Raw genomic sequence first — 26,272 nt, forward strand, 5'->3', positions numbered from 1 at the left:
CAAAGAGCAACAATGTGGCCAATTCCCCCCCACCACCACCACCACCCCCCAACGTGTGAAGACATACGTTGCACCTGCTTGGAACATTCTCAATCATCATTCCTTGTGTGCTTACATTCCTCAAATGAAATTTGTGGCTCATACAAAATGACAAAAAGATCATTAAAATGAAAATGAATGAATAAATGCTAATAATGTCACAGTGACCTGTAAGGCAAGCGGATATGTTATCAGTCTGTAAACAAGTTCAACTGACAAATGCATGCAGAATACCAGTCATTGTGCAACCCAGTTTAGATATTACCAAATGGAGTTTAATTCAGATGCAAAAAAATTAAATAAAAATGCTGTGTACTCGCTTGGTCGTTGTGGATTTTGAGCAGATTGGGTGACTTTTACCCAAATTGACCCAACAGATTGGGTTGAAGATTGGATTTGGCTGGGCCCGTCTTGCGGTTGAAGTAAATTTAATGTTACATTCATATAGAATGCTAGAGATGGCTGGATGGCTCAATTAACTTTGGACAGCGATCAGGGTTCAAAAATTGGAATGGCCCATTAACTTGGGTCATTTTGACCCAACGTTTTGGGTTGTTTTATACAAAACAGTTTTTTTCAGAACAAAACAAATGGGTTGTTTGGGTTAATTAACTCGGGTCAATTTGACTCAAGTTTGGGTTGTTTGATGCAAAACAATTGACCCAAGTGACTGGGTGGGTCAAATTGTTTACCCAAATTGGGTCATTTTTGACCCAGCAGTTTTAAGAGTGTACAAAACAACCAATTAAAAAAATATATATATTGGGTTATTTTGTACAGAACAACCAAAGGTTGGGTGAAATTGACCCAAGTTAGCGGCTCGGTCTAATTCTTGACCCAAATTGGTTTGTTTTTGACCCAGCAGCTTTAAGGGTGTGGTCATATAACCTTGTAACACATTTCTCGGTAGCATTAACTCATCATTATAGATACATACTGGGTCAAATCCTGAACCCAATGCACTGGGTACAAATAACACAGCATTGGACCAGTCTCTAAGGATCCAGTGCTGGGTTAGCAATTTCACCCAATTTGGGTTCTTTTTGACCGAGCAAATTTAAGAGCATTGTTAGAAGTTTTTTTTTTTTTTTCTTCTCAGCAATCTGACTCCCAGTAGATCTTGGCTGTAAAAGAAAAGGAATAGCATGTACAATTTGGCACTATAGCAACAGGGTATAATTGAAGTTGTGCAAAGGGATGAGTCACTGGAGCCATTATAGAGCTGCCTCACGGCCCCCGCCATGAAATACATTACGTCCATTTCAGAAATGTTGTTTTGCACTTTTGAAAGGAGGACTGGATACTCGGTATCTGAAATTTAACGTGTACAAATCATAAAAATAATGCTTCAGTCATTCATGTATATTCATTCGGCAATGTGGTGTATTTACTGTTTTCCGTCCCTTAGCCGGCATTGTTCAAATGTCCTAATGTTTTGGGATCTTGGAGTTCAGACGCGGTGGGTTTAAAGCCCTCCTGGAATGTCCAAGTCACAATGGATCAAATGAGGCAAAGGATGTCAAAAATGCAAACAGTCTGGTATCTCCTCACCACTGGACCTGGTCTTCTCTTGCCCCCCCTTCTTGTCTCCTGGCTGGCTCCTTTTCAGTCCTGCACCCGGGGCCTCTTCATGAGTAGCTGTTCGATGTATTTTTCCAGCTGTCCCTTACTGTCGGACAAGTATCCCTTGGGGGGCGACTGGTAAAACTGCTCCTGTGGCAGAGGGACTCTGGGAGCGAGCAGTGGCCTCTGGGGGTACAAGGACGGGTGGTATCTGGGGTAGTAGGGCTTGCGTTGGAGGGCGGCGGGGGGCTTCCTCAAGCGGGGCTGCACCCAGTTGAGGTAGCGTTGCTTGGGTTGGAGGGCGTAGGCGCCGTCTCGGGAGCGCTGGAGAAAGCTGTTTAAGGCCAACGTGTGTTTGGGGACGTAGTATCGATATGCGGGTCGCGGGGGAGCGAAGTAGACGGGGTAGTAGGACGGCCGCGTGTAGGGGTAGCGGGTCCAACCCCAAGGGTTCTGCTTCACAGGCTTCGGCGCTTTGAGCCACATGTATGGTTTGGATACGGGTTTGCTCCAGAATTCCTTGGACCTTGGAGGCGATTGCTCCTGAAGCCAGTTTTTCAGTAGGTGGCGTGCTGGAGCCGGTTGCTTAGAGAGCGGAAAGCTGATTGGCCCGTCCTTGGATTCCGGAAAGGAGCCGGTGGAGGACAACACGGGCATTTGCGGGGTGACGTCCTTCTTCTTCTTCTTCTCCACGTCGCTGATGATGTCCACCACGTCGTCGGCGGGCAGGTGGAGCTTGCTGGAGATCTCGATCAGCTTGTCGATGGTCTGGGGGTCGATGTCGTCTTCCTCCTGGTCTTCCTCCGACCTCTTGTCCTCGGCGGCGTTGGGGGACGTGTACTTCCTGCCGCCGCCGCCGCCGTTCTGCCTGACCATGTAGCGCAGCAGCATGTCCGAGGCGATGTCGGCCAGCTTCTCCTCCTCCAGCTTGGCGCGCTGCGCCTCGGCGGCCTGCCTCCGCATCTCCTCTTGCTCCGCTTTGGCCCGGGCCTCCTCTTCCTCAGGACTCAACGCCTCCTCCTCCTCCTCCTCATCCTCTTCTTCTTCTGTGTTGGTGTCGCCAACGTCTTTGAAGTCATCCATGATGTTGCCTCTGAATGATGGAACGTTCAACGCTTTCTGCGTCTCCTCTTGCCATTTCAGCTTCTTCTTCGAGAGTGCAACGTTGTTGCCTTTGTTGAATGGGATGATGTCGTTGTAGCTGCTGTAGCCTCGACTCTCCCTCTGGTTTGGCTCCAAATCCTCCGCCCTCTTCACGGCCGTGTCCAAGCGAGGAAATTCCTTCATCATGGTCTCTAGATTCTTAAGCTCCTCCGGGTTGAGCTGCTCCTCCTCCCCGCCTTGCTCGGGCGGCGTTTGCGCCTGCACCTGGACCGTCTGGCTCGTGGTGCGACTGCTCACCCTCTCGGTCATCTTCTCCTCCTCCTCCTCGGCTTTCTTCCGCTCCTCCCTCCCCTGGGCGGCCATCAGGAGCTCCAGCTTCAGTCGCCCATCCCTGTCCCGCTCCTCTCCCTCGGGCTCGTCTCCCGCCGCGTTGTCTTCCTCCCTCCTGCTTTCCGCCCGGGTGCGGTTGAGGGCCCCCAGCAAAAGCGCCGCAAGCGTTTTGGGATCCACGTCGTCGAAGAGGTCGCCTTCTTTCGCCGCTCTCTCGGCGATTGGATCCTCATCTCCGCCTTGCGCCATTTCAGTAGGGATGACACGCTGTGTGTCAGGGGCCGCGGAGGAGGGCCACGTTAGGAGAACCAGGAGGAGAAGGGCACTTGGGGCGACACGGGAACACATCATGGCCTCCAATGAGCAGGATGAGAAATTCCTGGAGAAAATGAATATGATTTTTTCTATTATTTTCTATTTGCTAACAAAACTTCCACTATGTCAGCATCAGGACCATTTCTTGAACCAATTACACTCTAAAAACAATTGGGTCAAAAGTAACCCAATTATGGATCAAAAATGGACCTATCCACTTTATGGGTCAATTTGACCCAACTTTCTGGGTTGTTTTATACAAAATGACCCAATTTTTTGACCCAAGTAAAGGATCTGACCAATATTTACGAGTTGTTTTACGATGAAAGACACATTTTTGGACTCAAAGTTGGGTCCAATCGACCCAAGTAGAGGATCGGTTCATTTTTGCCCCTTAGTTGGGTTGTTTTTAGAGTGTACGTTTCCAATTCGTCCTCACAGGGCCAACTGTTCTGATTGGCCGGTTTGCACAATTAAGGGGTTGGATGTAATGCACAGTCTGCCCAGTGTCATGGAAGTGTCACACAGTGAAGTGCTGCAGTCCCGCTCTCCTTCCCTGGCACGGTGTCAACAGACAGGGACACAGCCCAGCTTCGATTGGCCGACAAGATCAATGGCCACTTCATTAAGGACACCTGTCCATTCTAAAGCTCCACTCCAGCGCCACAATAACAAACATGTTGAATTATACGAAAACATTTGCATGATCTATATGCATGCCATGCCAAACAGACATGATAAGGTCATTGCGGTTGAAAAAAAATAATACAATAAGTCAATTGCAGACAGCCATTTTGAAATAAATGAATAATTAGGATGTATTTGATCGCTTTGGCTGTGGTCGCAGTCATACCTCATTGAGTAGGGTTATTTTAGAAAGGGGGGGGGGGGAGTCATGGTGATAATAGCTTGGCTCTGACGATAAGTGATGAAGGTGATGATGATAATACAGACACCAAATTTGTGCCTCATGACTAATCCCGCTTTAAAAATCACATAATTGACAAATATGACTCATGTTCTAATTGCACATAAAAAAAACATTAAGGTTCTTCATTCAACTTATTTTCATTATTGCCAGCTTTGACTTAGTAAAATACTAAGAGTTTATTATTGTGATTATTATGAATAAACGAAGTTGAGACTCACTTGAGGTGGGAGCACTGTGGGGGGATTCCAGCCTCCGCTCGTCGGGACGTCACAGTCTTGTTGTCACGCTTCACAGCACACTTCCTCGTGTATGCGCGTGTCTCTCTCTCTCTCGCTCTCTCTCTCTCTTTCTATGTGTCCTCGTTGCTCTCCCTTTTGTCGCACTTTCGCTTTTTGTTGTTGTTGTTCTTCAATTGAATTTTCCTAATTTGGACTCGACTTGTTTGGATTCCAGTGAGAGGCGGCAGGGATTCCTCGTCCCCCTCCTCGGCGTGTCTGTTTTCAGCACCGCGGACAGCGTCAGGGCCTCTTATACCCGCCCACCCGGCCCACGTGACACATGCGTCAAGCGCCCCCATTGACGTCACCGCTTTAAATTCCATTCATAAGGAATTTCTGCACCCACACCCGCCCCCTCCCTCCCTCCTCCGGTTAGATCAATGAGCTGCAGTGCTGCTGCTCAATGAATTTGAAGCCAAAGGACAATTGTTTGAAACAATAAATATTGATATTATATTCAGTAGTTTATTTTATATTTTAAATATAAATTTTCAGATAACCATGGCAGGTCATTCAAGCAACGACAAACAAAAATGAAATGTGCAGCAAGTCAAGTCAAATTTTCTTAACAATAATATGTCCTATGCGGCCCGTCTCGTCTCAGAGGGTGGCCATTTTGTCACTTGCTTTCGACTAATCATGACATCACGGCTCGCAATCACGCAAAATGGCCGCTCCCTGAGATGGCTTGAAACGGCTGGATTTTGCTCCTTAATTCATACTCCATAAACGCAATATTGATGAGAATGTCGTGATTAGACTTGTGGAGGCACACAGTACAAGGAAACTATTACTAAGTTGACCTCTCTTTTAAGTACAGTTTAGTTGTATTTAACTTGTACATTTGTATTTATTCTCTCAGAATGGTTTGTTTATAAACAAGTATTAAGTTACAATTTGAATTTAACTTTTTGCGTGCAGTAAATGATCTGCCATAGTTATTTTAAGTGCATACACACACATACACACAAACCACATCATGCGCACACACACACACATGTGTGCAGATATCCAATTAGCTTGAAATATTTTATTTGACTGTTATAAAATTGCTTTCACACACCTGTTAAAACATCAAACACATCCAAGGAGCTCATTTGCATGTCTTGCCACAAACGACTCTTGATTGTTTCTTTCCAAAGTCTTGCAGGGGTTCATTTAAAATACAATTACTACATTCCTTAAAAACAATGAGCTGAGCTTTGCCAAGTTGAAGTTGGGTATTACCAAAACATGCACACGGCTACGCCGCTTACTGAATGTGAGAACATTTTTAAAAAATTGCAAGCTAGCATCCCCAAATAAGAGAACCCGCCACATTCATTACAGTACAGTTGAATAATTATCAAAAGCAATTCATCAAGCGCAAAAAGACACAAAGCAAAGCTTGCGAAACGCATAAGAAGCTCCGGCGTTGAGCTCAACTCAAAGGCGAGATGTTCGTGAGCTGATCGGAAAAAGATTTTGCAACAGGAAGCATCGACGGGAGCGAGGCAGCGGGCTCGTCCCCCTCAAAACGCACATTCGGTGTGGCCGCCAGTTTGTTCATAGAAAAAGTCAGACTTTCAATTGCCGTCACTCAAAAAATGCTGGGTCGCTTTCCTAACCCACTCGCTGGGTAGCTTGGGTTAATTATTTGGACCCAGCAGTTTTTACAAGTCTATCTGCCTCCCTTCACCTGATTGGACGACAAAAGCTGATGATGTCACCCGGCTATCCAGTTGCCGTCCGGGCGTTGCGACAAACATTTCCGGCAGTGATGTTCAACATCTTTGGTTTCCTTATTCCCAACGGACGTTCCATATTGCGTGCTACACACCGTCTAGCTGCCGGCGACTCACAAGCGCGTACACAATGTTGGAGTCATGTCACAAAACAAACTGCTTTTGGTCTTCTCGTAGCGGAGATATCATGAACATTACATTTTTTTCTGGACTCAAGTTTACCCCCATTTTGCCTGTGAGCAGCATGTTCACTTCTGTATCACTCGCACAAATAGAAATACACACAAACAAACCATGTGTGCACTCTCTCTCACACACACACACACGCACACACAAAAGTGGACGTGTCAAAGCGAGGCTCGTACCCACGCGCTGCATCACAGTCCCCGAGCCACATCAGACACACAGAAGCTCTGTTCAGTCCTGTCCAGCTCGCCGCTACGCCAAGCCCATCTCCTCCAGCACGCTCCTGGGCGACTCGTCTTCCTGCGCGGCGGGAAACACACGCACGTTACGCTCGGGCGGGAAAAAGATGGCGGAGTGCGTTACAAAGTGACAAAAGGGACCTCCTGCAGGATGTCGGCCTGCTCGATGGCTTTGAGGACGCTCTTCTTAGACGTGTCCTGGATCTCTCCGCCCATCAGGAACTCGTCCAGGATAAAGTAGGCCTTCTCAAAATTGAAGATGATGTCCAGCTCGCACACCTAAGCAACCATGAGCGTTCATTGAGGTTTTGGACACGTGGGCCAGACACACATGCTACACAAAACGTGCAACTCACACTGCCAAAATATTTATCCAAGAGTTCGACAAAGCGATGGATGATTTCCAGCGTGATCAGCTCGTTGTCGTGCTCTTCCACAGCGCAGCAGAAATACAAGCTGGCGTACCTGCACAACATACGAATATGCTTACAAAGTGTTTCAAAAAAAATTTTTTTATGTGCTAGCTAACAAAAACGCTACCTCTTGTAGACAATCTTGAGGTCCCTCCACTCCAAAAAACTGCACATTTTGGGCTTGCGGGCGAGCACGATCTGCATCAGCTCCCTGACCATCTTCTTTTTGTCACGCTCCGCCGTAGCCGTGTACCATTTCTGCAGCCGCAGCTTGCCCTGACGACTGAACAGCAGCATGAAGCGCATCTGCCGAGGGCAAAAGGAGAAAACACTGTACGTGAGTTTACTTGGCTTGGGAATCCAAGTGGATTCCGGGTGACGAGTAAAAACGTCATTAAAAACAGTCAAATTAAAGTGAATTAAAGGTTTTGTTTTTCCTTCTTTTGTGCAGTACAAGAGAGACAGACCTATATAGTGTCTCTCCCAAAAAAAACAAAAAAAAACAAAAGACAGCTTGTATCTATTCTGAAGGCATCACTGTAGTGCCATTAAAAAAAAAAATCCATTTGTTAATTTATGCTGTGACTGAGCAAATATAATGTATACAACTTGACTTAATTTTGTGTGCACTTTGGTACTTACCTGAAACTTGACCTGACATACGTAACTTTATGACGGATGATATTCCCAAAAAAAATAACATTTCGAGTGATTCATTGCCACTTTCATTGTTGACACTGACGACAGCCTGGAGCTTTAACGCCCAGCAAGTATGTACCTCGCTTCCATTTCAAATAAAACAAAAAACAGACTGCTTCAATCTTGACCACAAACTAGCCAGGTTAAAACACTGTTGTGTGCTTCTAATAAACTATTTTCCATCTACTGCTGCCAGATGCCAGGTGGAGGTAGAGCAGCCAGGTAGGAAGCCACTTCCTGGAACCTTCCACCTTCCTAGCATTAGCTAAGCACATATTGTCGCCTCTCGCCCGATTAAAGCGGACAACTTACCATTTCCCGAATGTTTTGGATCGATACCGCGACGTTTCAGAGCAACTCTGCCTCGAAAAGTACCCCGCGGGGTAATTCGCTCACACCGTGGCTAGTGTTGCCACTTGTTCATGTCTGTCAGGTACTGTTTGAGTACACATTACACATTACAGTACAGCCCAAATCATCGCCTGCTTCGCCAAGCAGGTTAAACTCGTATTGAGCATGCGCAGTTTTTTTTCTTCACGACTTCCAAAGCGGTTGGAGACTCGGGAACGTAATACCCGAGCGCCACCTGTTGTACAATTTCAGGACAGCATATTAGTTACACTGCCGCCCCTTGCTGCTCGTTTTTAGTACTGCACACTTTGCATTTGTAATGAATATTAGTGGTAAGTCAAGAAAAACAGTCATTTTATTTTGGTCTTGTCCATATTCAAAGCAATTGCGGTGCAAATTGACAAAAATCATTAAGGTTTCTCCTTATTTTGCAAACGACTGCCTACACACAATTTTACTTGATAAACCTTACATTTTATATTCATAGATCCGAATTCATGCATACAAAGCCAACTTTCATGGAGTTTTATGTGTTTATAAAAAGTGATTTCTTTATTTATTTGAACGTACCCAAAAGCCGTCAAAACATGTAAACTTTAGAATTACTTTATCTGACTTTATACTGTATCTTTTTTTATTTATTTATATATACACATTAGTTTTTTTCGTGAACCTTTGTTTAACCTCCCTGGTGTGTTTTGTTGTTGATGTTATATATAATGACTATTAAAATGTTCTACGTTTGTTGCTTAAATAAAGTAGTGTACATGTAAATGCAATACAATAGCGCCATCTGCTGTACATATTTAGTGATGCATGCGTTCTCACATTTAGCTTGTCTGCATAGCAAACCTCAACGGAGCAAACCTGGACTAATTTATTAAAACCTGAAATTTTATCACTATACACTATAATACTGATGCCCCCCCCCCTCGTGGTGTGAAAATGCTATTGTAGATAATAAAATAGATAAAATAAAATTATTTCCAAATGTTTTTGAATTACTACGTACTGCAACACAACTAAACAAGGAATAGGTTTTATTGGATGTAAACTCACATTTAGCATAACAATTATTTTGAGGTTTGTGAGTCAGCATTTTGGAGGTATAATGTGAATCTTTTGCACGTTTATTACACTCTTTGGAGGTTTCATTCCAGTTCGGGCATTTCTTCAAATCCCTCTTCTTCTTCCTGCCGCTTCATCTCCTCCAGCTTCTCCTCAGCCTGCTTCTTGTCCTCCATGACCCTCCTCATCTCCTCCTCCACCTCTTTCCTCTTTAAATTCTGCACATCTTCAACGTTGGCCTGCCGCCCGCCTCCGCCAGCCTCCACTTGCGTCTTCGTCGGCGCCGTGTCGTAGGCCCACTCCTCGTCCGAGTCGCTGATGTCGTCGTCGTCCCAGTCGGGACGTTGCGACTCCGGGGCATCGTCGGGCTCGTCTTCCGTGGGCTCCGGTGCGGGCTTGTAGTTGGGGTCCTCCAGTTTGCCCCACGCCACCTGGTCGGCTTTGCGGAGGGTGATCTCCACTTTGGACGGCACCATGTTGACGACGCTTTGCTGGACACTGATGACCTGAGAGTGGGGGACAGAGAGGATTATGGGATGTATTTGAAAAGCTCAAAATGAATTTGATAGCGATTTAGCATTCACGCACCCCCCAAAGGCGGAAATCTCTCTTGAAGATCTTGTCGCTCTCGAACTGGATGCGACAGGAAATCATCGTTCCGTTGGCTTCGATGCAGCTGAACTCTGCATTTGCGTTCTTGGCATAGATGGTCACCACGACGCTGTTTGCCGTCTGGTGCCAGTCATGTCGACACGCCACCTTCTTCTTGTCCTGTCAACACGCGCACAGACACATTCACTCACACCCTATAGCGAAAATATTTTTTGTTTACCTTGCTACATACCTGCTTCGGGACCCAGCGGTGTTTTCCGGCCGTGCAGCCTTTCTGGTCCAGGAAGGCGTTGAAGTCCATGGTCCTGATGCAGCAGCAGCTCCAGTACTTGTACCTGAGGGGAGATAGCAAGTCACACACGCATGCATCAGCTGGCGCAATCCTGCGCACACACTTTGCATTGGCGTTACCCTTCGTGGAAGACCGGCGCCCCAGGGTGGTGACTGCAGACCTCTAGGTCAGTTTCTGGGCCCTGACAGATCTGAACACATTTTTATAGATTCTCAAAGTGTGGCATGAGTTTTCAATTCAGCGGACAAGGAAAGGTTCACTTACTGTTTTGCATCCTGAATTCTTGCATCGTGTGCCATGTACCACACCTTGGCTTTCTGGCATACAAGAAAAATAAAACTCAGCATGTTAAAACAGGAAGTTACAAAAGTTTGGTTTAATTAAAGTGGAAGTCATGACAATAATATGTCATATGTGACCTCACTAGTCTCAACATGACATTCTGATTAATATGGCATTTGTGGAATACGAGTTATGCAGCAAAATCCAGCCGCTTTTGTCCATCTCCAGGGGCGATCAGTTTGTCACTTGCTTTCGACTGAAGATGACATCACAGTTGTTCAAGGCTGAATTAACGACCAATCGGGGTTCACGTTTTCTGAAGCTGAGCCGTGATTGGTCGTTGCCTGAGCAACTGTTGTAGGGTTTCCATCCACCCATTTTTATTCGAATTTTCAAGAAATGAGAAAATAAAACTGAATGGTAACCCTAAAAAATCGAAAAAAGGGCCCATATTTCGCTAAAAAGTTTTTACGTTTAGAGGGAATGGATTTTGAAGTGTATCGAAAAAAGGAAAATGTCAATTATGGTTTTGCGAATAACCGCCGACAAGACGGGATACACGTTGCACGTTTTGACCGGATTACGTCACACGTACGTTTGTAGTCATAAAGCAATGGCGGACGATAAAGTAAGGTATGTTTGAGGGGATGACGAAACAAAAATATTTTTAGAATTAATTAAAGAAGCGAATATTAATGTTATTTTGGATGGAAAACAGCAAAGAAACAGTACGGTTTTATCAAAAATTACAAAAGAAAACTCATATGACGTGGCACAGCCGCTGCCTGGTCTTCTTCTTCTTCCCTTAAATTACTGGTGGAATCACATCTATATGGTATATACCGCCACCTACAGCGGCGGAGTCCCCTCTCAATATTCGCAAAAGAAGAACAGATGGAAATGGGCACAAGTCGCAGGTCCGTTTTGCGCATTTTCAGGAAATTCGAAAAAATTGGATGGAAACCTGACTTGTGAGGTCGACAGCAAGTGGCAAAATGGCTGTGATGGGATAAAAAAACGTCTGGATTTTGCTTCATAAGAATACTGTATTTAGACTAGTGGGGCTGCATAGAACATATTATTGTCAAGAATTGTTTTTTTTGGGGGGGGGGGGGCTTTAAGGTATCTGTCAGACAATTGACACTTTACACGGAAAGTTTCTTGACAATACCAAAACTCATACAGCAGGCGTTCATGCAAAGCCAGATCCTGTTTGGAGAAACTCTCAATTATAGCATAAATCATACCATGCATTGGAACCTCTTCTGAAACCGGCGCTGGGCTACAAGCTAACATTTGACCATCCACGTTACCTTTTTTCTCGTTTTCAGCCCTCTCGTTCATGTCCAGTTTCTCCAACTCCTTTGCCAGGGACGGTGCCACTTTGAGGGGTAATTTGGTCTTGGGTTCATCTGAACTGTGCACGCGTACCAGATTTTGTTATTAACTCATTCACTGCCATTGACGGCTATGGACGTCAAAAAGTCATTTGTACAATTTTAATAATTGTTTTCCGCTTTTGCTAACAAGAGTATGAAAATCTAGATTTTTTTATTGTAAATTTAGAACAGATATAAAATGTTTGATTAATCGTTAATTATAATTTAAAAAAAATTACCGCCTGACGCCCCTAATAAAAAAAATAAAAATAAGGTGCGTCAGACGATAACTTTTTTTAATCGTAATTAATCGAGTCAATAGTTGACTCACGATTAATCACACATTTTATATATGTTATAAATGTACAATAAATTATTTTTCTAGGTTTTCATAAAATTTTTAATGAAATGAAAAAATGTTAAACTAATAGAAATAGTTCACATGAATTTTTTACGTTTATAGTCGTCAATGGCAGTGAATGAGTTAAGATGGGAAGGGAAAAAAAATAACCGCCAATAACGTCACACACCTTGGTCTCTCTCGCTGCAGTTTTTCAGAAGATTTGGGTCCCTGGTAGATGATCTTCTCGCCGTTGGCGTGTTTGCTGCCAGCCTTGTCAGACGACACTTCTGGCAGCAGAGGTTCGCATGGCTTTTCGTTGCTGTGGTGCCCGTGGGTGCAGCCCTGATAGAAAAAAACAAAAAAACTCGGGTTATAATGTCAAAATCATCCTTTAAGAGGTTTACCTTGATGGAAAGAAATTCAGAGAAGTCCGTCGTCCTCTTGCGACAGCACGACCAACCCTACAGGAAACGGTGCCGTTTTTGATTTAGATTTATTTTTGCCGTTTGATCACACTACGTTACCTTCAGAGCATCGTGGAAGATGGGGACTCCGGGATGGAAGAGGCAGGAATCTTGACAGAGAGATAACAATCAGCAGTGGTGCAAATATATCCAAAGTGCGTCAAATGACTCAGCAAGTGGTTTTTGGCAGATGATAAAGAATATATGCCTGTGAGTATCATTATAATTGATCCATCTATGGCAGTTATTACTTGTTAGCATTAGGGTAGCATTGCTAACCTTGTAAGTTTGCTAACTTAGCAGACTTTTTTTAAGATGGTGAAACAAAATACGTTATCGGCAGTATATGTCGTCTGGGAGTGAAATCGAACCACTTGAAGCAAACAAAAGGAGCTTTTCCTCATTAGTCATCAGTTGAACTCAAATGAATTAACTTCACGCGGACCCGCACATTCATTCCGAATGTCCAAGGAGACAACTCACCGTCTTTGTTGATGTCTGCATCAAATGTCTGCCCGCAGCCTTTGTTGTAGCACAGCAGCGCCATGTCCACCCCGTCCACTTCAGACTCTAGTGCGGCGGCCACTTCTCCAGAAGTTTCTGTGGTCAGGAGAGATCCAGAAGGCGAAAAGGAGGGTCGCTCAGTGGACACTTCTGTTTCAGGCTGCGAGAAAGACAAAAATAGCAGCTCACCTCCCTCCTGTCGCGCACTACAGCTGTTGAGGTTTATCTGCAGGCTGGGGGGGGGGGGGGGGGGGGGGGCATTCTTTCTGATGGTGGTGGTGGGGTCAGCTGTCACTCTGGCCTCGGTGCCTCTGAGGCTTGCTAAAATCCACATCATTTAACTGGAGTCAATCTGCATGCAATTGCTAAAGGATGACGAAAGAAAAGACACTCCTGTAGTAATGGAAAATGACTTTATTTCTTCCAAAAAGACAGAAAAACAATCCTCTGAATAAACAAATATACTGCTGTAAAATAAAAGCCTGTGATTTTTGTCATTTTTGCCTTTCCATGCTCGATACGATCCATATAATTCTGCATTAAATAAATAGAAATCATGTACAAAGAGACAGATTCAAAGGTGGCGCCAGCTCAAAACGCGTTTGGCATCACTGAATGCTCGGCTGATTGGCAGGGGAGGCGTACATGAGCAGTAATATTACATCTGTGCTGATATCGTTCATAATTAACACAACTTTGAAAAAGCATAGATGAACATAATGAAGGTTATGATAAAAAATAAAACTGCCACCAATTTTCAGATTTTTCCATAAAGCTGCAATACTTGAAGTGGACATTAGATGGCGGCAGAATCACAACAAAACTGACAACAAGACCTCTTTGGGGACACTTTGCTGCTGTGGCTCGTCTACAACAGAGTAGTGAACCCACCTAAAATATCGTAAGAGAGAAATCAAACTATGTGGGAATTGTAAAATTCAATGATGGTCACTGTCACATCATGCTTTTCAGAAAAAGAACCATCAATGATACAACCATGCACTCACTGTTATTTTCAAGGCTCATCCAACATTTGACTTCCACGCTTCCAGGAAGCAACCAGTAATAAACATGAAATCGAGCAGAAAAGCAGACCGAGCCCTCCCCCCCCCACCTGGACAAACAAGTCATTTACATAAACTCACCAATCATTAACGGCAAAATCAAAGTCTCCGGAGAGCTTGTCGCACACATGACGCAGGACCGGGGCTCCATGCAGAGGAAATTTGAAATACAAAAACTGGAGAAGTGACAGTAGTTGCCATACGGGGCAGGTCTGAGAGGTTTTATGTGGTTTTTAATCTCACCTGTCAGGTGAGGGGAGGAAAAAAAAAAAAAAGAGGAGAAAAACATTCTGCTGCAGATTCCCCAAACGCGCCTTTCAGATGCTACGTAAAGGAATTGGGTCCATGAAAGGAAATTAAAATGGTCAATGTTTAGGAGAGCTACACATACTGCAAGATGTGCTCAAGCTGCCAGAGTGAATACACACTTGACAGCGACATGTAGAAAAGTGCTGAGTAAAGACGTCCCGATCACATTTGTATGCGTTATTGATGCATATTGAGTCTGTTTTGATACTTAAACATCATATACAGCATTTCTATACTTCCATTGTTATTTCGAAGTGCGTTCCGTTTGGCATGATCTGTCGCTTTGTGATCTTTAAAATGTCAAAAATCACCCCCCCCCCCCCCCCAAAAAAAATAAATTTGCAGCTGTAAATGACATAATCGTCCCCAATTTCCGATCAGATCGGGACAACTCGGGGCACATGATTTGCTGTGGACATTCAAGAGCCCGAGCAGATGCTGCGTAGGCACAGATGAAACCGGCTTAACAAGCAACAGAGGAAATAGTGCGAAGCCGAACAACCCGACCTGGAGACCTCCAAACATGTAAAAAAAAAGAAAAAGAAAAAAAAGCGAGACACACAGAGAAAGATTGAAAGAAACTAGAGTAGTACGGGACGAGGCAGGAAATCTACGGCAACGGGTTGCGTCTACGTACGAGGAGTCTAACGCTAACACAAGACTGGAACGAGAAGCGTTCAACAGCGACATCTATCCAATAGCAACGGTGATGGCTGAGACGAGCACGAGCATCATTAGTGTTTACATATCTACACACGGCAAGAAGGAGCAGCGTTCTAGAGACAAGAGCCAAAAGCATGACGGGACTAGAACTGGTCTGGTGGTCTGGATCAAGACACTGGAAAAGGGGCCGGGGACGGGAGTAGAAAAAGTCCTTTGTTCAACTGGCAGGAACGTTTCGTTACCTGCTAAAGTGGCTGATGTGTTTACACAAACGGTAAAACTCCAATTTTCTTTTGACACCGGAAAAATAAACTCGGTTTGGTCGCATCAGTGCAAAACCCTGCGTGTGCATTTTGCAACAAAACAAGCGCATGTTTCTTTGACATTTGTGTGACTTTGAGAACTAGCCCTCCGTGAAAACAGACGCGTAACAACTCGATACAAATCATTGCCGTGGAATGCTTTGGATGACCTTTTGCACAAGACATTTTGACACCAACATTTTGATTAAAAAAAAAAAAAAAAAAAAAAAAAACAGGACGGGGGAAACACTTAGACACTTAAACAGAATCAGTGCAATTTAAGTGATTGAAAATGTCTGATGGAACAAGCACAGACACCCACACAGCACATCAAGGAAACACATAGCCTGTATAGCCATTACATGGGTCCGCTTAGTGAGGCTATCGACAGCAAAAAAAAATAATAATCCTAAAACACTAATTTAGGGGATCCACCGTCATTGGTGGGATTCGCACATGGAAAGGTTTAATGTCCTGAACGCCTCCTTTGACGGAGAAGATCATTGAAAAGAAAGCTCTTCGCGTCTATGGGCTAGTAAAATAAGATGTGTGCATTATCATATGGCAAGACGTTTGAGCATTTATTTGACATCCTACTAGTGCACTAAATTGTCTAACTCGTAGTAGGGGTGGTAGAAAAAAATCGATTCGGCAATATATCGCGATATTACACCGCGCAATTCTCAAATCGGCAATCAACTAGACAATTCACACCCCTACTAACTAGTGTGGACAAAAGTGCGTACTAGTTCATGGACAATTCAGTGCACTAGTAGAACATCGAATAAAGGCTCAAACGGTTTTCCATGTTAGCCCGTTGATGATTTGTGATGCAGGCTTTAATTGGGGAGTCAACGCAATTTTTTTTGACAAAAATAATATAATGTAAGCACAATCACTAGTCTAAATACATCATTCTGGTTAATAATGTGTTTGTGGAATATGAATTAAGCAGCAAGAGCCACCTGTTTTTTTATCCATCTCAAGAGTTGGCCATTTTGCCACTTGCTGTCGACTAATCATGATGTCACAGTTGCTCAAGAAACAACCAATCACGGCTCAGCTTCAGAAAACGTGAGCCCTGATTGGTCGTTACTTGAGCCCCGAGCAACTGTGACAGCAAGTGGCAAAATGGCCGCCCCCGAGATGGATAAAAATGGTGGGATTCTGCTGCTTAACTCATATCCCACAAATGCAATAATAATCAGAATTTTGTGTTTACACTAGTGGAGCTGCATAGAACATATTGTCCCAAAAAAAATCTTACTATGTTCTATGCAGCTCCACAAGTATAAACACAAAATGCTGATGGATTCTGATAGTGGAGCTGCATAGAACATAAGATTTGTAATTTTTTGGGGGGGACAATAATATGTTCTATGCAGCCCAACTAGTCTAAATATGGTATTCTGTTTAATATTGCGTTAGTAGAATATGAGTTAAGCAGCAAAATCCATCTCAGTTGGCGGCCATTTTGTCACTATCTGTTGACGAAAGATGACATCAATGTTGCTCAGGTCTCAACAACCAATCAAAAACGCGGCTTCAGAAAAAAAGTGAGCTTTGATTGGTCGTGCCTGAGCCGATCAACATTGATGTCATCTTCAGTCGACAGCAAGTGACAAAATGGCCGCCCCAATGAGCAGGATGAAGAAAAAAAAAAGAAGAAGCTTTTGCTGCCAACTCATATTCCACAAATGTAATATTAATCAGAATGTCATGTTTAGACTAGTGAGGTCACAGTAACATACTATTGCCAAGAAATGTCTACGATTGACTTCCACGTTCACGTCGCTGACACACATGATGACGGATTCAATCACATTTTCAGACCTCTTGCTCGCCATGCTAGCATGCTATCGCAATTCGGGCCCGCAATTCCGTGCGACTTGAATAAAGATTTGAGAGAAAGAAAAAAAAAACTAGCACAATCACGAGACTGCGAGAAAACAAAACGAATACGCGAGAGGATTCGCCACAGAGACGTTGGCACGAGAGAGCGGTTTCAGAGGAGGACGCTTGTCTGAAGCAGCTGCGCACACTCACCGCACACGACGTCACACACGCAGTTGCAGGCAGACGTAGCCAAAAGGGGACAAAATAGCACCAGTATGAAATAAAGCTAATGTGGCAGCAGAGACCTTCACATCAGTCACATGCATCCTCCCGATCATCCTCCAGCCTCAAACATCCATCAATGCAGCTACTCATGCATCCGCACGCACGCACGCACACGCACACACACACACTTGCATGTTGCTTCAGACAACAGCAATCCCTTCCAGCCTCATCAACTTGTTTTGGGGGCATTGGTTGCGTTGTAGTCTTTGTCCTTTTAGCTTGATCAAATAATCACTCCTCTTGTGTGTTGTCTTCTTTGTGTTAATTTGTCGCTTTTGGCACTCGACTCCTCCTCCTGCCCTTGACTGGATTACATAAACTGCATCTGAATAGAGACAGAAAGATTGCAGAAATAAAGCGGCAACAGGAAAAAGCACGCAATAACTTGCGTTACATCCCAAATGCCACACGCACACATAATTTACACAATCTCACCTGGGCTCCAGGCATGGCTGCAAAGGGGTTAGTGGGTCTGAGGACAGGCTGGTTGTACATCATCGGCTGAGGAGCCATGAGTGGTACCCCACCCACCTGACCCATCTGGGGTGGAACCTACAAAGAAAAAAAATGGCACAGTCACAAACTTTAATTATTTTTTATTTGTTCACTATTGTATAAAACCCCTCCACTTAAGATAAACACTCCGGGACCCAGCAGAATGTTGTACATATTACTTATATACAATCAATATTATGGATCAATAACATACGGATGAGACCAGTGGTTCTTAACTTGGGTTCGATGGAGTCAGTCTCGGGGGGTTTGGCAGCGGTCAAGACACACACCCGACTCATATGATTCGGCCATCATTGGCTACATATGATCATGCTAACATTGCTTAGCCTATATGTGCTGCAGGGAATTTGGTGCACTCAGTAGTCAGCTTGGAGCCGTTGTGAGATTTCTTTGTCATTGTAATCCCTTCATGAAAACTATGTCAAGTAAAAAAAAAGAAAAAGTGGAAAATACGTGCAATATGAATTCACACGTTTAATGGAACGTATGGTGTTCCACAGGGTTCAATTCTGGGGCCTCTGCTATTTTCATTGTATCTGCTGCCCATGGGTTCCATCTCAAGAAAACAGTGGTGGTTATTTTAAAGGGCTCTATAAATATAGAGTTGAGTGATGGGAGCAATTCTAATCCAGCACAAATAGCAATCTAGCAAAACTAAAGGAACACTTGTTAAGATGCAAGTAGATGGGGAACGCAAGAACACAACACTTTCTGAATTCAAGGTGAAGAGAGCCAGATTTGATGAAAAAGCAACATTTTCGTCACCAGTAAACCCTATGCATATTGGTGAACGCGCAAAGGAAACTGGTGGGGTTCAGTCCCTTCCACAGGGTTAAGAACCACTGGACTAGGCACTGTATTCTTAATCTATCCATCTAAAATATGTTGCAAAGTATACCGTTGATATAATGGTTCCCCTCACCATTCCATACACAGGCACTTGCGGTGTCGTCATGGGGAAAGCCACAGGAGCTGGAGCCTTGAAGTAAATGGGGAAATGACTCAGAATTGGTCAGAAAAAAGAAGAAGAAAGAATCAAGGCAGATGCCAACATACCAGAGCTCCCTCTGGGAATTTAATGGCGTTTATAAGCTTTAGTGCGCGGAAAAGTTGCTGCCCGTTTTACTATGAATTGTTGACAACCGGAAGCAATAAAAGTAATTCCAAGCATATCAGGAGCAAACCTTTAAAGTTGATAAAGTACATATGTGGTGGGAGTATAACATTGGAGAGCATTTAAGTCTCACCCTTCACTTCATTATAACTGATTGGCACGTGATAATGTTAACATCGGCGCATAACGGACACTTTATGCGTCTTGGACTCATGCACGATATCCAGGGAATGTCATTCAGACTTGTTCACAGCAGCGTTACCTATTAGCTTAATTGGGTCTGCAGTACATCACAAATGCATTTTTCACCTCAGTTAGGGAATACCAATGGATGCAAAAATCATTGCCTTCTCGTATCTGGAGTAAGAACAGATTGACAGGGAGACGGCACACGAAAAGGAGGCTTATCACCAAAGTAGCTGTTAGCAGATCGGTACTTACATAACTAGTATAGAACATTCCATTCTGCAACAGGATGCAACAGGAAAAAGAGACAAAAGACAGAAATAGATGAGTAGACAGATAAAACAGCAAGGGAGAGTGAGTGAGGGAAGAAGAAGACAAAGACAAATGAATAAAAACACCAGAGACAAATGAGCGACTGACCCTTCGCTCAAGGGCAAAGTTGTGACAAAAGCAGATGACAGAGCAAAACAGAGACTTGATAAATGTAAAACAAGCAAAGAAGGCAAAGGAAGACGAGGGGATGGCGCTGCAAAACAGCCGGAAGAAATGCAAGAGGAGGTCAAGCTGAGCACCAAAGTGCTGATTCAAGGGAATGACGGCGAAGGAAATGGCTACCATGGTTGTTAAAAAAAAAATAAAACATGGCTCATGATAAGGTTGCCTCATGTACACATGCGAGCACAATTCATCACATATGCATCTTACCACATGTGGCACAGGCATGGGGGGCGGGACCATGGGGGCGGGGGTCCACTGGGTGGTGGACATGGTCTTGTTCTGCCAGTTGTGTCCTCCTGTCAGCTTCTTTTCCCCTGGCTGGTTCCACAGCATGTCTGGCCTGGGGGGGGCAGCAGCAGCAGAGTGCCAAGACCACAACATGTCAAAGTTTTCCACCAACTTGAGCCAAAACACATGGTCGTGAGATTTCGGCAGTTATATAGCAAGGTTCACCAATTCCGGTCCTGGTTGCCCCGGAGTCCTGCAGGTTTTAGATGTTTCCGCCCACTAGCACACCTGGTTCATATAATCAGCTCATCAGCATGCCTGATAATGATCCTGATCTTTAGTTTTAGGTGTGTTGGTAGGTGGAAACATCTAAAACCTGCAGGACTTCGGACCTCGAGGACCGGAATTGGTGAACCCTGCTATATAGCATTTTCCTGAAAATTGCTTGGTTAATGGCAATTTTCTATACTTATAATTTCAAATTTCTAGTTCCTGATTATAAAACGGCCACAAGTGTCTAAGTAAGGCTTAGCATGATACCTGGTATCAGTACTTGCACATCCCTGCTTAAAAAAAACAAAAAACTCTTGTTGCTATTCCACATTTTTCGGTGTGATGTGCACACACTCATGGCCCACAACAAGGCCCTCCAAATCGGCCAGTCAGCCCAAAATCCGAGTGCACATGCTGACTTGTCAAGTCGGACGTCTTAAAATTTGTACCGCCACTATTTGCCCTTCTGCCTTTCTCTGTGACGTGTGCATGCACTCATGGCCAACAACGCGGCGCACGAAAACAGACAAGCCAGCGGACGTATTTTTCGGGGGGGGGGGGGGGGGGGGGGTGGTGGCGGGGGTTAGACTTAGTAAGCTAGCTAACTGCACACTGCTGATGCAAAAGGATAATTAGGTCAAATGTATCAGACTTACTTCTTGGATGGGGTTCCACCAAACTGGAGATCTGAGGGAAAAAAAGATGACTCAGGTTATCACAATCATGACCAAAAAGACACATACTACAACAACATAGCCCGTGTTTCACTCACTGCCTACAAGATTGGCCAGGGAGGAGTCCAGGTCGTTGGCGAGCAGCTTTCCTCCAGACTGGAAGACCATTTGAGGCGGGAGGGGATGGGCCGCATGTATGGGACCTGTCGGTTTCAGAAGTTCTCCCAGTGTGTCAAAACCTGCGGTGGTGATACAAAATGTCGTGTAAAGTGATGTACTATACTTGCAGCACTAATAAGTGTATTTCCAAATTTGTCGTGCCAGTTTGTGAGGGTGGACTAATAGTAATTTTGTCAATGTGTTCGCCGGTAGGCGCAAATGGCAGCGAGCAATTTGGTGCGCTGGCGCGTGAGCGTAGGTGGCCGGGTTAACAACTTCCCATGTCAGCATTCATTCGAGCTAATGAGTCAGTAATATTGCTCATTGCCGCTGCAAGCCGGGAGGTGTTTCAAGAGAGGCGGCTGAAGTGGGGGGAAAACAATGCGTTAAAACTAAAGGCCAGGTGAAAATGGGCTACAAGATGGCCACGCTGACCTCGTGAAACAAGAGGGATCAGAAAAAGAAAGGAAGGAGAAAAAAAAAGGGGTGAGGGATAATATTTAGTTAGGAAGTGGTTTGTAGCTCTGACAGTGGTGCTGACAAGACATCCAGCAAACACTTTTCCTGCTCGGCTAGCAGATGGGAGAAGGGAAGTTAGGGAGGAGGGGCGCATAAGCTGAAGATGAAAAAAAAAAAAATCAAACATACCCCCCCACCACCACAATAAACAGTAGTTCACTCTAGTTATTAATTCTCATGATGTCTACTTTGTCTTGTTGCAGCTAAGATAAATAAATAAAAAAAACAACCTCTGGCACCGTCACAATGAAGCCTGCTCAATACAATTGAATTATGAGTGTGGAGGAGGAGAAGGAAAGAAAAAAAAAATCCATCTCAGAAGATCAAATAGCGCAGAGGGCAGTGAGAAGTGAAGGTGATAAAACACAAAGTATTGTATTGGAATAGCAAACATGGGAAGGTGTTGCGCGCACAGAGAGAACAAAAGAGCGTTCGCAGGAGATATCATGTGTGACGTGCGAGAAAGGGAGAGAGTACACGCTGAAAGGAGTTTCAAGGAGACGAGCAGATGGAACACAGTTGCCTGGGTGATTCTTTGCCGTGTAAAGTGTTAAAGTAACTGGCAGAATAAAACAGGAGGGACATAGTGAAAATGACAAAGGAATGCGAGAGAAAATCAGGTATCTGCAGTTGGACAACATGCAGACACACACTGCGCGAAACGCAGGATAACAATTGGCAAGTCTAAAAGACAGCATTTAATGCATTAATTATACAGAGGGAGAAGCCAGACCAGCACAACACACTAAAGGCACAAGTCGGGCTGAACAATTAATCTAATTAAAATCAACATTGTAAGGTAGACTACAATTAGGGGGAAGAAAAACAAACTCTGCCCTATTTTGGTTGGTCTGTATTCTTTCTATGTATGTGTATCTTTCATATTAATTCATGATTCATTTTCTTTTCTTTTAGCATAAACTGACCTATTCAACCAAAAATATTTATGTACAATAAAGCATATTGTTTATGGTAAAGCACATTCATTTACTGCTTGTTTGTTAGACAAAAATTATAATACATGGGAAGAGGACCTTGGAAAAAATAATTGCATATTAAATAGCAATTATGGGGTGTAAGAAAAAATATATAAATATTAAAAAAATATTGAAAAAGGAAAAAAGTCAGCAAAAATGCGAATGCTGAAGTGCGAATATGCATCGACTAGTTTGAAGTTATAATATCACCATTAGATCGCCGCCATGTCTTAGTTGTGCTTACACCAAGTTTTAACACTGCCCTTCTATACTACAACATAAGTAGCCCTAATCTTTTTTTTTTGCAGATTTGGAATAATACACAGAACAAATAGTGCCTCAATAATATTACAATTTTGAGTAAGTTGATTTGTGTGGGGGAAAAAATGGACAAAATGAGTTCTTCCACTTAATGTTGGCTTGCTGTTCAGCAGTTTTGTGCAGTCCTTGAATGGTCAAGGCAGCCCTTAAACACTGGGGAGAAAATACAGCTTGTGGTTATGGTTATTTTGTTGTTTGTTTCAACCCCTTTCAAACCCATGCATTGAAAAATTGACTATCAAAAATGAAATACAGTATATTAAGAGCATGTATTTTGTCCATATTTACAATATAATTTTTTTTTTGTCAGGAAGCGTGTGGTCCTATGTGGCACTGATGAAAAATGATGGCCCTCTCCAGTATTTAAGTTGCCCATCCCTGATTGAGAATCTTCTTCCCAATACGTGTTAAAACGGAAAAAAAATACTGAATGGCACATGCATCAGTGGCTGGCGTGAAACAGCTGGCTGATTAAATCAGGGCAACTTCCAGTCGTGATGCTGATGGATGAGAGCTGTCAGAGTGGAAAATAATTGCACTTTGATTACACGCTAACAGGAAGGAAGGCTGAGCAGGTGTAGACCAGAGTGGGAACCCGGTTTGCAAGACGCCCAAGAATTTACACAAAGGAAAAACAAAACAATGGAAGGACCCAGAGTTGCTAATGGAACACATTTTGACAATTTACTGGCAAAAAAAAAGCAATAATCGACTGATAATCTGCATTTCATCAGGTACATTTTAAGGTTATGATGAAAACCAACAGGCAACAGGGTGCAACTTGGAAAGGTAGCAAAGCCCCCACCCATGTTGTACAACAGCCACAAGTTGCAAGAACGAGGGTTAATCAAAAGCCATGTTGGCGTTGCCCGCAAAGCCAAAAGGTTTTAGTTTCCAGCCTGGACAGTGGGACGGGTAAAAGGCTTTACCGGCTGCTGGCTGTGTTCCGTCGTTAACAGGAGCGGCCTTATTCCCAAACACGGCATCGAAATCTACAGTCATGGTGGGGGCGTTCTGTTGCAGAGGCTGGCTCTCCGGTCCTGAGGGATGTAGTTCCATTATTAAAGTGCTGTTTTATTTTGGAATCACTTCACCACGCCCCCCCCCCCCCAAAAAAAAATAAATAAAAAAAAGATCATATGAGGCTGCCAGTATTCATCCAGCAAACCAACAGCTCAGATTAACATGACAGTTTGAACGTTTTGCGTTTAGCTGTTTAGCAACAAAAGATTCTCTGACGGCTTTCGAGGACAGCTAATCCTCTGCACGAGGAAATTCCCCGATAGACCTTTTGTTTTGTCCACTGCATCCCTGCCAGGGATTAAACCTTAACCAGATAATAGTTACAACTAACCCTTCAGCAAGCAAGCAAGCGGGCGGGGGTTTCAGTTTAAAACCTCAGTCATGAAGCTTGTAACAACGCGCATGTCTCTCAAGTGCTTGCATTGTGTAAAGGTCAACCGACTTACAGTATGTGAGACATTTCAGAATGTACACCGAGAGGAAAGCTGCTTATGGTGGATGTAGCAGAGCCACGGGATTTTCAACATGAATCACTGTACAAGACAAAGGCGCTAAGATCATGAAATGAAGGAAGAAAGCTGCACAATAATGGTGAGTGGGTGGCGACGGTGCTCAACATATGGAAAGATGGAGGCCATCTTTGTGTCTGAAGCAGTTCCTCTGAACACATTTTAATGTATGTGTGTGTGTGTGAGTGTGTGTGTGTGGCGTACCTCCCCAGGCATTGTTGGCGGAGGAGATGGAAGGAGTGCAGTGCACCGCGGGGATGAAGGCTGGCTGGAGATCAAACAAGTCGCTGTTCAGGTTGGGAACACTGAGGAGCCGGGAAAAAAAAAGCAGTGAGAAAATAAGTCGGTGTTACGCATGCGACATAACGAAATTGGACAAAAGAATATTAAAAGTAGAAGGTAGTCTAGCAGAGAAATGAATGGGGGAGTCAGTGGAAGATACATAAACTAGAACGATTAGTAGATTACAATCCGACATGAATAATTACTTGCTCAGGCATAAAAAGCAACTTCAATGTCCTCACAGTTAAAGACCCCTTTCAAGGAGATGCCACAAGATGGCAGCAAAGGACTACACGAAGCTCCTCAATTCACGTCAACATTGTTCCTTGGAACCATTAGATAACATTAGATAAAAGCAGTGCGTTCCGTCAAACCTGTTGTTTGAGAACGTGGAGCCGAACAACTCTGGCGCTTGTGTGATGTGGTTGTTGTTGTGGGCACTGCCTATCGATTGGTTGCTGGGGGAGGCAGAGGGCGGAGTTTGCATGTTGATCTCCTTCAAACGCTGATCCTGGGAAAAAATGGACATTCATACTGTATATTATAAAAAAAATTCAATCGGAAGCAGGATGCTTTAAGTAGGGATATTTGATACCACTTTTGTTTAGACCGATCCCAGTACAAGTACTCAACATTTGAGTAGTCACTGATACCACGAGTACTTTTGATACATAAAAACTAAAACAAATAAACAACGACAGATAATTTTAAGGAAAGACCTATGCATTCCAATATAGCATATTTTTCTTAGAATTGTATAAAATTAATGACAAATTACTGACAAGTATTGGCCCAATACCGACAGTTAGTATCAGTACTCGACCATTCCTAGCTTAAAGTGAATTCTGCAACTTTTAAGGTGGGCACAAGGACACATCAATAGTCTAATAAAGGCCACATGACCCGAATCAATGCAGATTAATAAGCAGTACATGCCCTCTGCTGCTGAATTAAGATAAGCAAACATTACATGACTCAAATAATAAAATAATATAGCCGACTGGGAACATGATTGCAGCCTTGGAGCTATTATGCAACCTCAGGCGAAAACCCACTTTCACACCATTACTTTAAAAACATTTACATTGGCTGATTTTACTGTTTTTCAGCTTACATTTCTTATTCAACGTTGTCTTCATAATGATCAAATTTCTTCATTGGGATCAATATAGTGTATTTCATCATGGCGTGTTTGAAAGTCTTGCATATAAGAACATTTTCATTCCGCGCCATGTCAATTCCAGCTCATTCTAAAACCCTTTCCAACTCTCAAAAGGACTAGGATTTGATTTTGGAATTTGAGATAAACCCACTTGCCTGCGCATGACAGCAGAGTGAGTTTTAAAAGGCTGCCTGAGCCAGGCGGGAGACCTCTTCATTTACATTCCAACAGTGTAGCAAGGAACAAATGGAAAAGG

The 26,272-nt window shown here is 43.8% G+C and overlaps 4 protein-coding genes across 9 annotated transcripts in view; all 4 read right to left on the reverse strand.

The window, feature by feature from the left end:
- Positions 1-1,147: 1,147 nt before the first annotated feature.
- On the reverse strand, positions 1,148-4,799 carry vgf (VGF nerve growth factor inducible). Its single transcript, XM_086060353.1, has 2 exons — positions 4,501-4,799; positions 1,148-3,415 (listed from the first exon to the last, which is right to left on the reverse strand). The coding sequence occupies exon 2, from the start codon at positions 3,385-3,387 to the stop codon at positions 1,645-1,647; it is 1,743 nt and encodes a 580-aa protein (XP_085916479.1). The 5' UTR covers positions 3,388-3,415; positions 4,501-4,799; the 3' UTR covers positions 1,148-1,644.
- Positions 4,800-5,575: 776 nt separating this feature from the next.
- On the reverse strand, positions 5,576-8,322 carry ap1s1 (adaptor related protein complex 1 subunit sigma 1). The gene is made up of 5 exons (XM_086060205.1): positions 8,134-8,322; positions 7,250-7,428; positions 7,066-7,174; positions 6,851-6,988; positions 5,576-6,770 (listed from the first exon to the last, which is right to left on the reverse strand). The coding sequence occupies exons 1-5, from the start codon at positions 8,134-8,136 to the stop codon at positions 6,723-6,725; spliced, it is 477 nt and encodes a 158-aa protein (XP_085916331.1). The 5' UTR covers positions 8,137-8,322; the 3' UTR covers positions 5,576-6,722.
- Positions 8,323-9,201: 879 nt separating this feature from the next.
- LOC147159355 (cysteine and histidine-rich domain-containing protein 1) lies at positions 9,202-13,331 on the reverse strand. The gene is made up of 11 exons (XM_086059473.1): positions 13,306-13,331; positions 13,096-13,212; positions 12,673-12,722; positions 12,553-12,609; positions 12,336-12,490; positions 11,740-11,843; positions 10,409-10,461; positions 10,264-10,334; positions 10,085-10,187; positions 9,829-10,011; positions 9,202-9,746 (listed from the first exon to the last, which is right to left on the reverse strand). Exons 2-11 carry the CDS (start codon positions 13,157-13,159, stop codon positions 9,324-9,326), a joined length of 1,263 nt encoding a protein of 420 aa, XP_085915599.1. The 5' UTR covers positions 13,160-13,212; positions 13,306-13,331; the 3' UTR covers positions 9,202-9,323.
- A 181-nt stretch (positions 13,332-13,512) lies between these two features.
- Positions 13,513-26,272, reverse strand: part of LOC147159356 (phosphatidylinositol-binding clathrin assembly protein) — a 32,962-nt gene continuing 20,202 nt past the window's right edge. For 2 of the 6 annotated variants that reach the window (XM_086058680.1, XM_086058679.1), the window contains exons 11-20: positions 25,229-25,365; positions 24,777-24,877; positions 23,970-24,080; positions 21,163-21,303; positions 21,047-21,077; positions 20,097-20,229; positions 19,647-19,670; positions 18,990-19,070; positions 18,011-18,127; positions 13,513-17,900 (exon numbers count right to left, since the gene is read on the reverse strand). In XM_086058680.1, the coding sequence (XP_085914806.1) occupies positions 17,886-17,900; positions 18,011-18,127; positions 18,990-19,070; positions 19,647-19,670; positions 20,097-20,229; positions 21,047-21,077; positions 21,163-21,303; positions 23,970-24,080; positions 24,777-24,877; positions 25,229-25,365 (891 nt within the window). In that variant the 3' untranslated portion in view covers positions 13,513-17,885. The remainder of the gene's footprint in view (positions 17,901-18,010; positions 18,128-18,989; positions 19,071-19,646; positions 19,671-20,096; positions 20,230-21,046; positions 21,078-21,162; positions 21,304-23,969; positions 24,081-24,776; positions 24,878-25,228; positions 25,366-26,272) is intronic. The other 4 variants (XM_086058681.1, XM_086058684.1, XM_086058682.1 and 1 more) reach the window with 4 other exon arrangements.

This window comes from Leptonotus elevatus, chromosome 17 (genome assembly GCF_054856555.1).
Source record: "Leptonotus elevatus isolate MCC_2025b chromosome 17, RoL_Lele_1.0, whole genome shotgun sequence".
In the NCBI taxonomy this organism is placed as follows: domain Eukaryota; kingdom Metazoa; phylum Chordata; class Actinopteri; order Syngnathiformes; family Syngnathidae; genus Leptonotus; species Leptonotus elevatus.

Bases quoted from the DNA above. Each gene is read 5' to 3' on its own strand.
- vgf (XM_086060353.1), bottom strand. From the start codon at position 3,387: ATGATGTGTTCCCGTGTCGCCCCAAGTGCCCTTCTCCTCCTGGTTCTC.
- ap1s1 (XM_086060205.1), bottom strand. The intron at 6,989-7,065 runs GTGAGTTGCACG...ATGGTTGCTTAG, and splicing joins TGGATAAATATTTTGGCAGT to GTGTGCGAGCTGGACATCAT. The intron at 6,771-6,850 runs GTCCCTTTTGTC...CCCGCCGCGCAG, and splicing joins AGGCCGACATCCTGCAGGAG to GAAGACGAGTCGCCCAGGAG.
- LOC147159355 (XM_086059473.1), bottom strand. From the start codon at position 13,159: ATGGCGCTGCTGTGCTACAACAAAGGCTGCGGGCAGACATTTGATGCA. The intron at 10,462-11,739 runs GTAACGTGGATG...CTTGTATGCCAG, and splicing joins GGCTGAAAACGAGAAAAAAG to AAAGCCAAGGTGTGGTACAT. The intron at 9,747-9,828 runs GTGCGTGAATGC...CCCCACTCTCAG, and splicing joins GAGATTTCCGCCTTTGGGGG to GTCATCAGTGTCCAGCAAAG.